Source organism: Thalassophryne amazonica, chromosome 6 (genome assembly GCF_902500255.1).
Source record: "Thalassophryne amazonica chromosome 6, fThaAma1.1, whole genome shotgun sequence".
Classification (NCBI taxonomy): Eukaryota; Metazoa; Chordata; class Actinopteri; order Batrachoidiformes; family Batrachoididae; genus Thalassophryne; species Thalassophryne amazonica.
Window position 1 is genome coordinate 5,886,477 of NC_047108.1, and position 16,803 is coordinate 5,903,279.

Here is a 16,803-nt window from a genome sequence, read left to right on the forward strand (position 1 = left end):
ATGGTTTAATCACTGCAGATTTGAAACACTTAGGAACAGTTCCAGAGGTTAATGAGAGATTAATAATTTCAAGCAGTTTTTTACAGTTTTGTTGGTATGGGATCAAATAAGCAGGTTGTGCTTTTTGTTAATGTTACGAGTTTTGTCAGTTAGAGACTGGCATCTGGAAACCATTCGAAAAATTTATCTGGCTTTCGGTGAAAATTTTACTGGCTTCACAGAGAATAAGGACTTTAGCTACAGCTTTAAGGACCGCTTTAAGGACTGTCGGTGCGCCGCGCTCCGAGCTGCGACGACGAGGCACAAACCACTGGATCATTTCTAAACGGATGGCTCTGTGGATACGAGACCGTCATGTGCTCTTTCTCTGGTTAGCACAAGAGCTGGACATCAGCCATTTTCCGGCAGATTTCACTTTTAACAAGAGATTTTGTCATGGAAAGCCGCGCGGAGGCTTCGCGCGTCACGACCGATTCGCTGATGAAGCAAGACAAAGGAACACCTCCGTTTAGGAGTGTTAGAGGACAAGTTGGGACACAGGCATGGAAAAACTCACGCATGCGCACGAGGGTTCAAGCATGTCTGACGTAAAAACATATGAATGAAAGCCATATAGTTTTTGAAAAAATAAAAAGGACCGTTACTTTATGGACAGACCTCGTAGGTCCGCTTCGTAGCCAGTAATGCATGCTTATTTGAACTATGCCATTTCCGTTCTAGACCTCTAGCCTTATGCTTGAGGTCACTCAAGTAATCACTGAACCAAGGTGACTGTGTTTTGGGGGGGCATGGTTTTAATAAAGGTGGTGCACTCATGTCGAGTGTAGTTTTGAGCACTGAGTTTAAACTATCAATAAGACTGTCGAGTGATTGGCATTTTCCAAATGTGAAGCTAAGATATCAGGCAGTCTAGCTTCAAGTTCAGTCATAGTTGAGGAGGTGATACATCGCCGCCATGATAAATAAGGTTGTTGTTCCAATAAACACGGCAGCAAAACTGTAAACCTAATAAGTGAGTGATCACAGACCACTGACTGGCATGATGTCAATATTTGTGACAGCAATACCACCTGGGAGAGCCAAATCCAGGGTATTTCCACTAATGTGCGTCAAATCCTAAATGCATTGCTGAAATCCTAATACATTTCCAAAAATGATTTGCAGAGGGAATCACGTGTGCTTGCTTGAGCCAATCTTGAACCTTCGTGCGCATGCGTGAATTTTTTCACGCATGTCGGTTGCGTCATTTGCTTGTAAGCAGCCTTTGTGTGAGGATGGGTGGAGTCTCTCGTCGTTTTTTCTTTGCAAGGAAATGGCGGAACGACTGGAGCAGCGCAGTTGCATCAAATTTTGCCAGAAACTGAGTGACAGCCAGGTGGAAACCATTCAGATTATTCAGACAGCTTTCGGTGACGATCCTATGGGCATCACACAGATTCAGGAGCGGTACAACCATTTTAAAGATGGCCGCACAATGGTGGAGAGCACGCCGCGCTCCGGTCGGCCATCAACATGCTGAAATGACCAGATCATTTCCAAAGTGAACGCTGTGGTGATGTGGGACCGTCGTGTGACTATCCGAGAAATTGCAGAAGAGGTGGACATCAGCACTTTTTCTGCACATTCCACTGTGACAGAAGATTTTGCCATGAAAAGAGTTGCAGCGAAATTCATCGGCACGAAGCTGATGGCGCAGCAAAAGTGCCTTCATGTTGAAGTCTCACACGACATGTTGTGACATGCCCACCTCGTCCACAATTTCTCCAGTAGTCACACGACTGAAAAGTCACTGAAAGCCATCTGAATTTTCCGAATGGTGGAAGAGCTGGGCATGTTACAACATGTCCTGTGAGGCTTCAACACGAAGGCGCTTTAAACTGGTTGTACCGCTCCTTAATCTGTGTGATGCCCATAAGATCGTCACCGAAAGCCATCTGAATAATCTGAATGGTTTCCACCTGGCTGTCGCCCAGTTTCTGGCAAAATTTGATGCAGTCGCGCTGCTCCAGTTGTTTCCTTGCAAAGACAAAACGACGAGAGACTCCACCCATCCTCACACGAAGGTTGCTTACAAGCAAATGACGCAACCGACAGGCGTGAAAAAAATCACGCATGCGCACGAAGGTTCAAGGTTGGCTCATGCAAGCACACGTAATTCAAATCCATCAGGTTTTTGAAAAAATAAAAAGGTCTGATACTTTTCTAACAGACCCCGTACAGTGACAAAATAACATGACTGATTTCCATTCTTCTGACCCTGGCAACACGTAGCATCGTGGGCAGAGAAACAGATGTTCAAACAAATTACATTTGTGACCCCCAACAGCTAATACACTAAACGTAGATTTATAAATAAGAGCAAACCCCTGCCTTGCTTCGCATCACGAGGGATGTGTACGCCGATGGGCGGGTCTCATTTAAAGGGAGGACAACTGTAGGTTTAAGCCAGATTTCACATAACACAATCATATCTAAGTGATGATCTGTAATTAGATCATTAAATCAACAATGATTTTGAGGACAGTGACTCATGTTAATGAGACACAAACTAAAGACCTCAGTGGGGTTGACAGTTGGACTGTTTGGATTTAGGGATGGTTCCAGAGTAGCATATATAAGATGCTTGGTATTAGGTTTGACACATTCCACGTGAGTTGTAGGTAGCAGACACAAAATATTTGATATTGCTGGAACAGCCAGGGGGCCATCCTCAATTTCAGCGCCAATAATGTAGTAATGGGTATTAAGTTTGCAAAGCATATCCTTGGCATATCACTGGCTTCCTACGGACTGGCACCTCCCTACCTAGCTGACCAAAGTAAACCCTTTGCATTCTCAGGGTGCAGGGTTACTTTGTGTCCCTAGGGTGAATAAAAAGTCTACGGGTCACCGAGCTTTCTCTTATCGTGCCCCTGTTCTGTGGAATGATTGATCTCCCTGTGTCAATAATACAGTCAAATTCTGTAGAGACTTTGAAGTTCAGACTTAAGATGCACTTATTTTTACTTAGTTTATGGGTAGCATACTGGAATAGTGTGTTACTATACTTTTTACACTTTTAATTCATTTTATTAGGAAACGGAGCGTGCTGCAGCCTCAACTTCATCTAAATTCTGCGTCTTTAAGTGAAGCTTAGGGCTAGTAGCCAGCTATGACCTTAGTATTTCTTTTGTTTTTCTTGTTACTTAATGCTGACAAATTATACTGTATTTGTTGTCTTTCTGCTGGCTGATTCTCTTTCTTTTTTCTCTCTGTTTGAGGTGCGGCTCCATCCAGAGATGGGTGTGGTGTCTGCTTTGGAAACCCTGCTGTCCTGTGGACCGGCAACATTTCCTCTATTTTGTGAATTGTTTTGTAATTTGTGTTGGTAGCATGGCCCAAGCAGAAGGTCACCCCTTTGAGTCTGGTCTGCTTGAGGTTTCTTCCTCAGAGGAAGTTTTTCCTTACCACTGTCATCTGTGTGCTTGCTCTGGGTGTTGGTAAGGTTAGACCTGACTTGTGTGAAGTGCCTTGAGGCACTTTTTTGTGATTTGGTGCTATATAAACTAAAATAAATTTAAATTAAAAAAATATCCCTCTATGATTTTTATGGACATGTCTGTGGAAACAGGCCACAGTCTCAACTGGACGAATTGCCCTCCCTGCCACATAAGTTGCACTATCACCATAGTGGATTTTCTGCACTAATTTCCCCGCTAAGCTAATGGACTCCACACCCACACATCTGGCCTGCTGTAAAGTCTGAATGTTACCCTCCCTGTAGAGCTCTATCTATGTTTGCAGACAAGATGGCGCTTCCTTCCCCAGTAGGGCGAAGGCCGTCTGGCATCAGCAAGTCACGGCGGCCCCAAAACGAAGGCCAGTTTTCAATAAAACTAAAGTCTTGCTGTCTACAAAATTGCACCTGCCACCTATTTAATGATGTCAGCCTGCTAAATGTCTCATCATTATCCTGGGAGGGGAGGAGACCAGATGCCAACACATTTTTCTGGCAAGGTCACAAGTCCTCTCTATGTCCATTTTTGTGACCTCAGAGTGCTTCATTCTGACATCATTGGCAGTGAATAACTATGTGGCTGTATCTTGTGTTATGTTCCTTTATCTGTCTAACTCCACTGAGATAAGAAGCTGTTCTAGCTTTCGGATACGGCTCTCTAAAAGAGCTACCCTATCTGCCAGCATCGTGCAGGATTTATGTAAAGTGTAAAGTAGTGTACTTTGTGCACCAGAAAATCCAAGAGTATAGTCAAGGTAGCACAAGCTAACCGCAAATGAAAATGCTAAAAATTCCTAAGATTCACACAGGAGTAAAATAATGAGCTACAATTCACAGCAGTAACAGTAATAAAAGAAACGGCTGTGGGGGGAAGCCGACCTAGCTAACGCAAGCTAACCGCTAACGAAACGCTAACCACTCCTAAGATCCACAACAGGAGAAATTTGGTTAAATAAGATTCACAATAGATGCACTTAAAAACTAAAAGAAGTGTTAAACAGAAATAAAAGAAATGATTACAACCTTGTAGAGATTAGAAGCCCGTCAATTCAGCACACAGTCTGTTGGAAGCAGGTGCCAGATCTGTGAGCCAGCATCAGCCTGCAGTTCTACTTTCCTTTTGTCAAATATAGGAGTAGCATGTCTGTGCTCAGCCACATGTAATCTGGATGTCTGACACTCTTAGTGCAACCAGGAGGCTTCAGATGTATGGAGAGGGCAGGGCTTCAAGGGGTAATAATAATGTATTGATCAGGGCTCACCAGCTCTGGTCCTCGAGGGCTCCCGTTCTGCATGTTTTTCAAGATCATGTCGTGTAGCCAGACCAAGCATCAGTGAAAATTTAAAATATAATGCAATGCTAAAATACCCTCGGCCGTATGAGCATTGTGTTCTCTATCATTTGCAATTGTTTAATTATTTATTAAGACCCTATTGTCTTATGTACAATTTGTACATGTTCAATAAAGCCCCTCTATCAATCAATCAAAAACAATATTTATGTTTCAAGAGCGAAAGTTGTGCAAATTATGGTGGAGCCGGGGCCCCACCCTGGAGCCAGGCCTGGGGTTGGGGCTCACGCCTTAGCCCATGGGGCCCGGCCGGGCTCAGCCCGAAAGAGTGACGTGGGCCCACCCTCCTGTGGGTTCACCACCTGCCGAGGGGGCCATGGGGGTCGGGTGCAGAAAGGATTGGGTGGCGGTCGAGGGCGGATGGCCCGGCGGCCCAGTCCATGCTCACAGCCCCTGGCTTTTGGGACGTGGAATGTCACCTTGCTTGGGGGGAAGGAGCCTGAGCTTGTGCGGGAGGTTGAGAGATACCGACTAGAGATAGTCGGGCTCACCTCCATGCACAGATTGGGCTCTGGTACCCAACTCCTGGAGAGGGGCTGGACGCTTCATTTTTCTGGCGTTGCCCACGGGGAGAGGCGGAGAGCTGGGGTCGCATTGCTTATTGCTCCCCAGCTCAGTCGCCATGTGTTGGAGTTCAGGTGCTTTGCCCTCTTCAGGTCGGTGGAGTGTCCTTGCCTCAAGTGGAGGAGTTTAAGTATCTCGGGGTCTTGTTCACGAGTGAGGGACGGATGGAGCGTGAGATCGATAGATGGATCGGTGCAGCATCTGCAGTGATGCGGTCGCTGTATCGGACCGTCGTGGTGAAGAGAGAGCTGAGTAGGGGGGCAAAGCTCTCAATTTACTGATCGATCTACATTCCGATCCTCACCTATGGTCATGAGATTTGGCTCATGACCGAAAGAGCGAGATCGCAAGTACAAGCGGCCGAGATGAGTTTCCTCCGCAGGGTGGCTGGGTTCTCCCTTAGAGATAGGGTGAGGAGCTCGGTCACTCGGGAGGAGCTCGGAGTCGAGCCGCTGCTCCTCCACGTCGAAAGGAGTCAGTTGAGGTGGCTCGGGCATCTTTTCCGGATGCCCCCTGGACTCCTTGCTGGAGAGGTGTTCCGGGCACGTCCCATTGGGAGGAAGCCCCGGGGAAGACCCAGGACACGCTGGAGGGACTACATCTCTCGGCTGGCTTGGGAACGCCTTGGGGTTCCCCCGGAGGAGCTGGGGGAGGTGTGTGTGGATCGGGAGGTCTGGGCGGCTTTGCTTGAGCTGCTGCCCCCGCGACCCGACTCCGGATAAAGCGGAAGAAAATGGATGGATGGAAATTGTGCAAATCAGGGAATATTTGTAGATCACCCTCTGTGCATTTGCAGGTATTAATAAGGCAAATGTAACTCCGAGAAAGTTAGCTTTGAGTGAGCGGAAGTTAGCATGCACGCTAACATCTACAAAATATCTTGTAAATAATTATTTTGCATTTTATTGCATGAAATAAGTATTTGATCAGCTACCACCCAGCAAGAATTCTGGCTCTCACAGACCTGTTAGTTTTTCTTTAAGATGCGTTTACACATAGCCAAGATGCCTTACGAATGTCATTTTTCTGTCATTCGTGACACATTCCTGACATTCTTAATGTGACTTAACGCATCTGAATAGGTTTCTTAATAGTGCGTGTTGGTGCGTGATATTCTTGATATTCGTGGAGCATGTTTTTGGCTGTCAAAAAAAACTTCCACGAATGTCACACACCACCCTCATTTCGTCTCACGTCGTGGGGGTCGCAACTGAGTATATTGATCCGTCTTGATGAGTACTGATCCTTAATAGAACGTGAGAACGTTCGTAGTGGTTCCTGTGATGGTTGTTGGAGCCCAAACTGTCACGCGTTATTACGAAGTGACAGGGAAACTGTCAAGTTCTGACACGACTTGTAACGCGGCGTCACATTTCACTGCGCGCCACGACAAATCAGTTTTCTGTCATGTGTGCACAATTAAACTCGGCTCCAAATGTCGTTCACAGTTCCTGCTGAAGCTCCTCAGGATGCTCCTGCAGGTGTTCCACCTGCTGTTGTAACCGATGAGCGGGAGAACGAGTCTGAGCCAGAGGAGCGAGAGGAGACTCACGTGCAGCCAAACATCTCTGCACCTCCTCCAGTCCGGCGGAGAAAGAAGCGCGCGCACAATTAAACCCTGCTGCACCGCATTCAGTTTGATTGCTGACACCAAGTCGGCTAAAAGTCTGTTTTCAGTGCTCTTCAGCACGCTCCTGCAGGTGTTCCACCTGCTGCATGTGCCTGATGTTTGGGAAAATGCGCGAGACGAGACCCGCATGAAGCTACACATCTGGCTCTGTCCGTCTCCTCCTCCTCTCTGCGCCACTCCATGGCACAGAGCCCAACTATGCATGCAGTCAAAGTTCTTCTGAAAAACTGGAGGGATCTGAATTTGGTTGGATGAATATGGGTGTGTGTGGAGACAATTCACCTCGTTCACAACGTGACAGAACTTAACGATGCGCTGTTACGCGTAATAGCGCGCAACAACGCAGAACACTATTCTTGACCGTGCGTAATGGTTCCTGATGATTCTTCAGCAACACGTGCCATTAATCGTAAAGCGTGGTAACAGGTTGCAGCAGTTCCTGAGGAGACCTGACGCCTCTTCCCCAAATAATCACATTCGTGATCAGCGGCCAAGAATTTATACTTCGTGGCATTCGTGACTTGTCGTCGTTATGTGTAAATGCAGCATTAAGAAGCCCTCTTATTCTGCACTTGTTACCTGTATTAATTGCACCTGTTTGAACTAGTTACTTGTATAAAAGACACCTGTCCACACAATCAATCAATCACAATCCAACCTGTCCACCATGGTCAAGACCAAAGAGCTGTCTAAGGACACGAGGGACGAAATTGTAGACCTGCACAAGGCTGGGATGGACTACAGGACAACAGGCAAGCAGCTTGGTGAGAAGACAACACCGTCATGGTTTAAAAACCTGCAGGGCAGCAAGGTCCCCCTGCTCAGGCCAGCACATGTCCAGGCCCGTTTGAAGTTTGCAGTGACCATCTGAATGATCCAGTGGAAGCATGGGAGAAGGTCATGTGTTCAGATGAGACCAGAATAGAGCTTTTTGGTATCATCTGCACTCGCCGTGTTTGGAGGATGAGAACAACCCCAAGAACACCTTCCCAACCATGAAGCATGGGGGTGGAACCATCATACTCTGGGGGTGCTCTTCTGCAAAGGGGACAGGACGACTGCACCGTATTGAAGGGAGGATGGATGGGGTCATGTATCGCGAGATTTTAGCAAACAACCTCCTTCCCTCAGTAAGACCATTGAAGATGGGTCGTGGTTTTCTGATTTTTTTTTTTTTTTTTTTTCCCTCCCTGTCTCTCACAGTTGAAGTGTACCTGTGATAAAAATTACAGACCCCTACATTCTTTGTAGGTAGGAACCTTGCAAAATCGACAGTGGATCAAATACTTACTAGTCTCACTGTATTTACGCAGAAACAGTGGTTGGACATAGTTCAGCTAATCCGATAACAGATAATTATCAAAGCTGATGTTTTTGCTATAAGATTAGCTTTTCAGATAAGTTTTAAAACCATCATAGGACCAACTATCTTCCGATAAATTTAGTTACGATAACTTTCAGCTTGATAAAAAATTTTTTTGCTGGTAAAGTGAGCAAAGTTTAAGGGTAAAAAACGTTTGTAAACCCTAAAACCAAACATTTTAGTCTGTCTTTTGTGTGTTTGTAGCAGACTGGCTGCCTGTCGCTTGCTGATGACATCATCATTAAGTGTAAAATGTGATTGGCCGGTCAGTGCAGGGAGCATTTGGAGTAGTGTAGTTTAGGTTCACTTTGGATGTTACAGTGGCTCATCCACTCGAAACAAAAACAAAACAGACTAATTTTAACATTATTTTAGTTTATTTCTTTGTGGCTGTAATTTAATCGCCAAGACTCGGTGGGGGAGAGGAGCTCTAACGGTGAAGCTGTGTGTACAGAGGGAAGGACTTTTCATCACGTTTAGACACCGTTTTGGATTTTAAAAAAAGGACACTTTATGTGGATTATTTATTCAGATGAATCCCACTGAAACTAACAGGTAAGAATTTATATTTACTACGTGTATTTTACTCTGCCAATCAATGAATTAATGGATGTATTTTGGTTGTTTAAGCCGCAGGGTTCAAAGCGTGTGAAAAAAGCGTCAGCTTTTAGTTCGTAAATGACGGTGTATTTAATACCGAGATAAACTGTGACTTGTAATACTGTGTTTTACTGCTTTTGGAAGATGATCACAATGTTTGGGTTGTTTTTTTGTTTTTTTTTTTTGTTTTTTTTTAGTGTGTTCTTTGTGTTTGTGATCTTTGAATTTACCCAGCAGCCCCTGCAACTCTTAAAGTGAAACTGGTTTATCAGAAGCCGAAAGTGTAATCTCATGTGGCCACATCCACATCAGTGCTAATAGTTATCCGTTATTGGTTATTTGTAATAAAAAATAAATTTTTAGCAGTTTATTGTCATAAAAGATAACTTTTCAGTTATCTGAATAATGTTATCGAAGCTCACTTTTTGGTTAGCTGTGCCCACCACTGCACACAAACAAAACAGAATTTTGCAGCTAGCTACCAGCCTGTGATGATTCCAAAAACAGCATTTTCCAGTTTTAGAATTGTTTTTCTCACTAGCTTTTATATAATATATGAGAAACATGCATATACGAGGTCTGTTAGAAAAGTATCAGACCTTTTTATTTTTTGCCAAATCCTGATGGATTTGGATCACGTGCGCTTGCATGAGTCAACCTTGAACCTTCATGTGCATGTGTGAACTTTTTCACGTCTGTCGATTGTGTCATTTCTGGTAAGGACCCTTTGTGTGGGACGTGTGTTGTGCGCTCGGCGGATTTTCATTTCAAGGAAAAAGACGGAACGACTGGAGCAGCGCCACATCAAATTTTGCCAGAAACTGGGCGACAGCCAGGTGGAAACCATTCGGAAGATTCAGATGGCTTTTGGTGACGATCCTATGGGCATCACACAAATTAACTCATTGAGTGCCATTGACGCTTAAACACGTCTTTTCAGATAGCAACGCTCAGCGCCAAAGACACGTTATCGCGCCAATTACATTTTTTTTATGGGGGGGGGGGGGGCGGGGTAATCAGCTGATCTAGCTTGTGTAAAAAAATTAGAGTTGTAATCACAAGGGAACCCATTCTGTGGGTGGTAGCAGTGTTAGTGTGGACCGGAGCGCGGCTCGCTCGCCACCGTTGTGCGGACGTCTTACGGTTGTACTGCTCCTAATCCGACTGGTTTTCACCTGGCTGTCTGTCAAACTGTGATGCAGTCGCGCTGCTCCAGTCGTTCCGTCTTTTTCCTTGGAATGAAAAAACGCCGAGCGCACGACACACACCTCACACAAAGGCTGCTTACAAGCAAATGACGCAATTGACAGGCTCATGCAAGCACACGTGATTCAAATCCATCAGGTTTTTGAAAAAATAAAAAGGTCCGATACGCGGGAGCCAGAGGGAAAAGACGCACCGCCGAGAGAAGAGACAGACGGAGTCCCTCCCCTGACTTTTTTTTTTTTTTTTTTTTTGGTGCATTATACAATAGGATCACTTTTCATAATGTTTGAGATGTCACTGAAGCAAAAACAATGATAATCAGACATTTTCTCCTTGAAATGTTGCTTGTCACAAAAAGCCAATTTTCTCAGTTTTTTGTCAAAGTCAGCATTTTTAGTGATACCCACCCATGTTCTGCAGACAATTACTAAAGAATGGAAAGAGGTACAAACAAACATTTTTTTTCTGATGATAAAGGAAAGTCTGAAGTTTCTTTTGGTATGTTTGTTGTTGACATGGACATAGAACTCAATTTTCTATGGGTCTTGAAAAAACATTCAAATGCTGAAAAATCCTGGCACTGGGATGTTATGAACTTTGAAAATGGCTGGCACTCAATGAGTTAAGGAGCGGTACAACCAGTTTAAAGATGGCTGCACAACGGTGGAGAGCGAGTCACGCTCCGGTCAGCCATCAACATGCTGAAATGACCAGATCATTTCCAAAGTGAACCCTGTGGTGATGCGGGACCGTCGTGTGACTATCCGAGAAATTGCGGAAGAGGTGGACATCAACACTTTTTCAGCACATTCTGCTGTGACAGAAGATTTGGCCATGAAAAGAGTGGCAGTGAAATTCATGCCGAAGTTGATGGCGGAGCAAAAGCGCCTCCGTGTTGAAGTCTCACAGGACATGCTGTGACATGCCCACCTCTTCCACAATTTCTCAGATAGTCACACGACTGAAAAGTCACCGAAAGCTGTCTGAATCATCTGAATGGTTTCCACCTGGTTGTCGCTCAGTTTCTGGCAAAATTTGATGCGGCGCTGCTCCAGTTGTTCCGTCTTTTTCCTTGGAATGAAAATCCGCCGAGCGCACAACACGTCCTCACACAAAGGCTGCTTACCAGAAAATGATGCAATCGACAGGCGTGAAAAAATTCACTTCGTGATACCACATGGCCATATTTGATGGCCTCGGGTAAAAATAAAAAATAACAAGGAGAAAAAATAAGAGCAGTGCACTTCTGCAATGCTGGCTTGGAGTGACTTCACCCACTTTGTTGTCATGGTGATCTTATGTCTTATATCATCTGGTGATGAGCAAATCGTGGGTGTATCAGTAATAACCCTAAACGTAATCCTGTCAACACTTGTTTTTTTTCCTCTCTGTCCTCTCAGACGTTGACGTGTGGGAGTTCAGACAGTGTGTCAAACTCTCCAGAGAGATTTTTGCACAGAAGGCTTTTGATCCATTTCGTGGTCCAGAGGTGCAGCCTGGTCCTCATGTGCAGTCTGATGCTGAAATCGATGCCTTTGTGCGTCAGAAGACAGACACCGCCTACCATCCATCTTGCACCTGTAAAATGGGTTCACCTTCAGACCCTAAAGCTGTCGTGGACTCAAACACACGAGTTCTGGGTCTGGAACGACTTCGCGTGGTTGACGCCTCCATTATGCCCAGCATCGTCAGCGGCAACTTGAATGCTCCAACCATCATGGTGGCAGAGAAGGCTGCCGACATCATCAGGGGTCGGCCAGCTCTGGTGGACCCGGGTGTTCCAGTGTACGAACCACCAACACTTGACACGCAGAGATGAATCCACGAGAAGCTCTATGTGGTGCCCATTTATAATCCTCATCTATATGGTAACAAAAGAGGATTTTCAGGTGACATCAGCTGTTAATGTGAACGTGCGCTCCTTTTAATTTTAACTGTGTCAAACCTGTTTTAACATTTCTTATTGCAGCCACTCTGAATGAGCTTCTTAAATATTTTCTGTGATGTTTTTTTTTTAAACTTTTTTTCATAATTTTTAAACAAATGCTACACACTACTTTTAAATAATGACTAACTCCCCCCCCCAATATAAGTTGTCTCAGATTTCTTTCTTTTTTTAAGAAATGGAGACATTTTGGTGCTAAAAGTTTGTTTTATTTCGCAGCCTTGCTGGATATTCTAAGGATTCTAAAGTGTGAACTTGTTTCAAACAAGCAGCACCTTAAAGTGGTCGGTTTGAAAACGATCTTATTGAATGATCGCAAATGTCTATGGATTAAAGGGCTCAAAGTTTACATATTTTCACGTCTCAGGGTGTCTTTGAAAAATTATTTTGAACCAAAAATACCTCAGTCACTGAGGTGATTACGTGAACAATTATTGGTGGGAAAAGTTCTGGTGTTATGCTGCATTCTGGACAAATCAAAAAATTCAGACCTCCTGCTTTAAAAAGTAGTTTTGATTAGTATTTAAAGGTGCCCATCTGGCCTGGAATCTCAAGAAAATTGGCGTGCCCAAGGTCACAGAGACATTTGTGGATTCTATTAAATTTGGTATCTGTAACCTGGAACATAGCATGTTCAGAAGTAGGAACATTTATCCAGGAAATTCTTACATCTTCATCGAGAATTAATCATCGGTGGCAATGAAAACTTAACAGGATTTCTGTAAGCGAGTATCCCGCTCTTTATATGAACATTATTACGTTGACATGGTGCATTTGACTGTTACTACGTAACGCTCGCTCATGGTACACTGAGTCCCAAACAGGAAGTGCCAAATTTTGAGTCCACACTGAAACAGGAAATGTCAAATGTTGAACACTTCCTGGAATGACACTTCCTGGATTGACAGACGAGTTCTCGGCGAATCTTGCGGGAACGTTGTGTAAAACAAGAAGTTCTAATCCACCTTATTAGAAGAAGAAAAATCTTTGACCCAAATTTGAACCTGAATATGTTGTTTGAACCATGGACTCCTAATGACAACAAAATTATATCGGTGAGTAAACAACTGTATTTTATGTCAGAAATGAGCTCCAGGTTGTTAAAAACAGCATTTCTCCTTTAATTTGGGTTACCTTATATATGCGTGTTTCTCCAGTGATTTTAAATGAGCAGGCAGCTAATTCATGAGCTATAACATGAAGGCGCTCAGGCTGAAAGAAATACAGGTAATTTACCCCTTCTGTGTTCTGTATAAAACCTATGTAACCTCTTAATTTTGCTCTCTGAAGGACTCATTTTTAAATAACCTCTTATTTTTGCTGTCTGAGTGCCACACCAGTGACACAACTTTAGATAAATCTAAAGTTATTTTCCTTAACTCAAACTGAAAGCAAATCTCTACAACTTGATATAAATTAATTAAATATATAAAATCCAGCTTTCTGATGAAGTGGTGTAGAGGAGGATTTTCTTAAAAAGAAGACCTGATAGTTCAGCTACAATTTGACAGAAAGTACATTTGAGATGAAAGACTAGATTTGATCTTTTGATGAAAGAAACTTTTGTATTTCTTCATAATTGGTGTGAATAAAGTCCAAGATATATTCAGTGACTTGGAAATGTTCATGTTTCCATCCCCTGACTTGTCTGAAGAAAACTGGCAATAAAACTGATTATTATTTGCAGGTATTATCAAGTTTTAGAGATTTGCTTTCAATTTAAGAAAGATAATTTTAGAAATATTTATTCTTTATCTTTTTTGTATTTCTTGTATTTAAAATGGCATAAACAAATTAAAATGTTCCAATACTTTTGGAGGGCAAAGTATCCTAACCTTATGATGAGTGCAAAATGAGTGTGATATTATTGTTTTGTTTAAGAATGTTTAATGTTCACTGTTGCTGCACTTTGTGTGAAATCAGTCATATTGTATATCATATTGATCTGACAGTACTGAGATATGATTTGTCCATATTATACAGCCTTACTGTCAACTAGTTGAAAAATTTGAATATTAATTTTGTACATCTACATTACAAAATGCTTAAAGTGGCAGGGGGTTAAGAGGGCTGTAATTGTGGAGCGCGCCCCCCCCCCCCCAAAAAAAGGTGAAAGGCAAAAAAAGAAGAATGCTTAAAAAGGCAGGGGGTCTGGTGGGGTGGGGCGGAGCTGAAAGGTTTTAGCCATGCTAATGCTCCTCTGAAGCATTTGCTCCAAAAAAAAAAAAAAAAAAGTCTGAAGGACCTAAATGACGGTGAAATGCTGAAGAGCTTTGCTCATTCATGTCTGTGACATAGATATTAAAGAAAATACTAACTAAAGTTATGGTCAGTGTGCACTCATGCTAACAAGCAGCTAGCATTTTCTTTCTTAGACAAACCTGCCATAATCAACAAAATGTATGGAGGGTCCCTGTAATGCCACAGTTTTCCTTAAAGCAATTTTTACAAACCAATATCAATGTAGGAATTTATTTAACATGAAACTGACCATATTTGAATGTATAAAGTGGAACAAAACAGATTTTACACAGTATCACCCCTTATAAAGCCAGTGAAATGAAGATCAATATTTGATTAAAAGATGTTTAAAACGTTTTATAATTGCTGTAATGCTTTAGAAAAAAGTCCAAATCAAATTTTAGCTAAAAGGTAATGGAGCAAATCATGAAATTTTAGAATCTATAACCTGAGTGAGTTAAAGATTTATTTAGTTGATTTATTTAATTTGTCTTGTTTCTGTTCTATATTGATTAAAACCTTAATTAAACACTCTATTGGTTGTCTGACACTTTGTTTTTGTTTAAAATCAGTTAAATGGATGCTCTCCATTGACTGGTGCTGGTGTCCCGTTGAGATGAGGTGCCTCGCGCAACTGCACATGTGGAGATGATGTAACTCACTCGACGTGCAACTGTGCATGCGCATTTTGTATTTTGTTTTTTTTTTTTTTTTTTTGGTTTTGTTTTTTCCGTCAAAGTTTTTCATTTTTATTAATTGTATTCAGTGTATTTATAGCCTAGTATGTAAAACATTTTCTGTATTTTACATTAGGAGCATAAATGTATGTATATGTATATTTTGCCTGTTGAAATAAGCTAACTACAGGTTACAAATAATTATCATTTTATAGTGAGTAGATTTTATACAGTACTACGTTTGGATGAACAATTTATACATTTACTTGCCCATCAAAAAAGCAAATTTTGTCAAGTAATTTTTTCAGTGCACACATGTGCAGTTACGCGAAGAACCTCATCTCAAAGACGCACCTCAGCTCGACAGAACACCGGCACCAGAGATTCTCTGTGGATGGGACTTGGTTTGGTTTCATTTTCACAGAACTGGACTTGGCAGCAGTTTAACTGAAGGTTTTTGTGTATACTGTATTCCTAATGTGTGTTTCTCTTACTCAGGTGTGGCTTTAGTGTGACAGAATAAATAGTAAAATCAACAAAGAAGTCCATGAGGTGTTTATTGTTTAGTTTAATATATTTTGAAAAATGTACGCATTTTCTATCTAGTTCTTGTGGTTTGCTCCATTAATGGTCAAAAATTAATAGTAATATGAAGTATCCATAGTCATGAAGAAATGCATGTTTTGCAAGATGTGCATTCACATCTTGGGAGATCTTTTTTCAGTATTCATGTTTTGCAATTCACGGTTTGCAGATAAGTCAGGATTTGCAGCAGATTCACATTTTGGGGGTTAACTGGGTTGGGGACGTTTGACCTTACCCATGTGAAGCGCCTTGAGGCAGCTTTGTTGTGATTTGGCACTAAATAAATTAATTGAATGTTAAAATGAAAATGGATCCTTTGTATTTTTTTGTTAGTTTATTGCTGCACATAAAATGTTTTTGTATCTGTCCCAAAGGAAATTTAATGTTTACTTATGGTGAAAAAGTGCACTGCCATATGAATATTTCATTCATTCATTTTCTGTACCCGCTTATTCCAACGGGGCAGTGCAGTCTCGTTTCAACTCCTGTGTGATATCGCGGGATTTGACCACTTCCGCAGACATCCTGCCAGTGCGCAACACAAACAGCATCACTTCACACGTAAAGATGGTCAACTGTTTTGTTTTCGATTTCCATCGTGAAAAATGTAATTTTTTCGGTTCCCAGTGGAGAAGGGATGAGATGAGGCAGTGTCAGTAAGTTTTAATGTGTTTAATGATAATGGGGCGCTCCCCAGAAGTAGGATTATTGTGTCATATGCTCTTTCATAACTCCTTTATCGCCCACCCTCAACCGAGACTGCGGTGCCCAATTAAGGGTCACAGTGAAGCTGGAGCCTGTCCCAGCAGTCACAAGGTGAAAGGCAGGGTTCACTGTGGACAGGACAGCAGTCTATCGCAGTGCCCCTATGAAAATACGCACATTATAATATTTTAGAGACACAAAAACGTTGAGGGATAATTAATGGCAAAGACATTGATGGGATTGTTGTTTTTTTAAATTAATAACAGACATTCACTCATTAAAATCCATCCATAATATTCAGATAACGGGTGGGGGAGAGTTTGGCTAGACATTTGGTGGCCATCTTTTTTTTGTGGGGGGAGGGTGGGGACATATCTTGGTCTTTCACGTGGCTCATCAGAAAAATGAAAAATTTGAAGAGTGCCTCAGTGTGAATGTT

At 42.6% G+C, this 16,803-nt stretch overlaps 1 protein-coding gene across 1 annotated transcript in view; it reads left to right on the forward strand.

Moving 5' to 3' along the window:
* chdh (choline dehydrogenase) overlaps positions 1-13,483 on the forward strand; it is a 115,110-nt gene extending 101,627 nt beyond the window's left edge. The window contains exon 10 of the mRNA XM_034171685.1: positions 11,612-13,483. Coding sequence (XP_034027576.1) covers positions 11,612-12,030 — 419 coding nt within the window. The 3' untranslated portion in view covers positions 12,031-13,483. The remainder of the gene's footprint in view (positions 1-11,611) is intronic.
* The last annotated feature ends 3,320 nt before the right edge of the window (positions 13,484-16,803 follow it).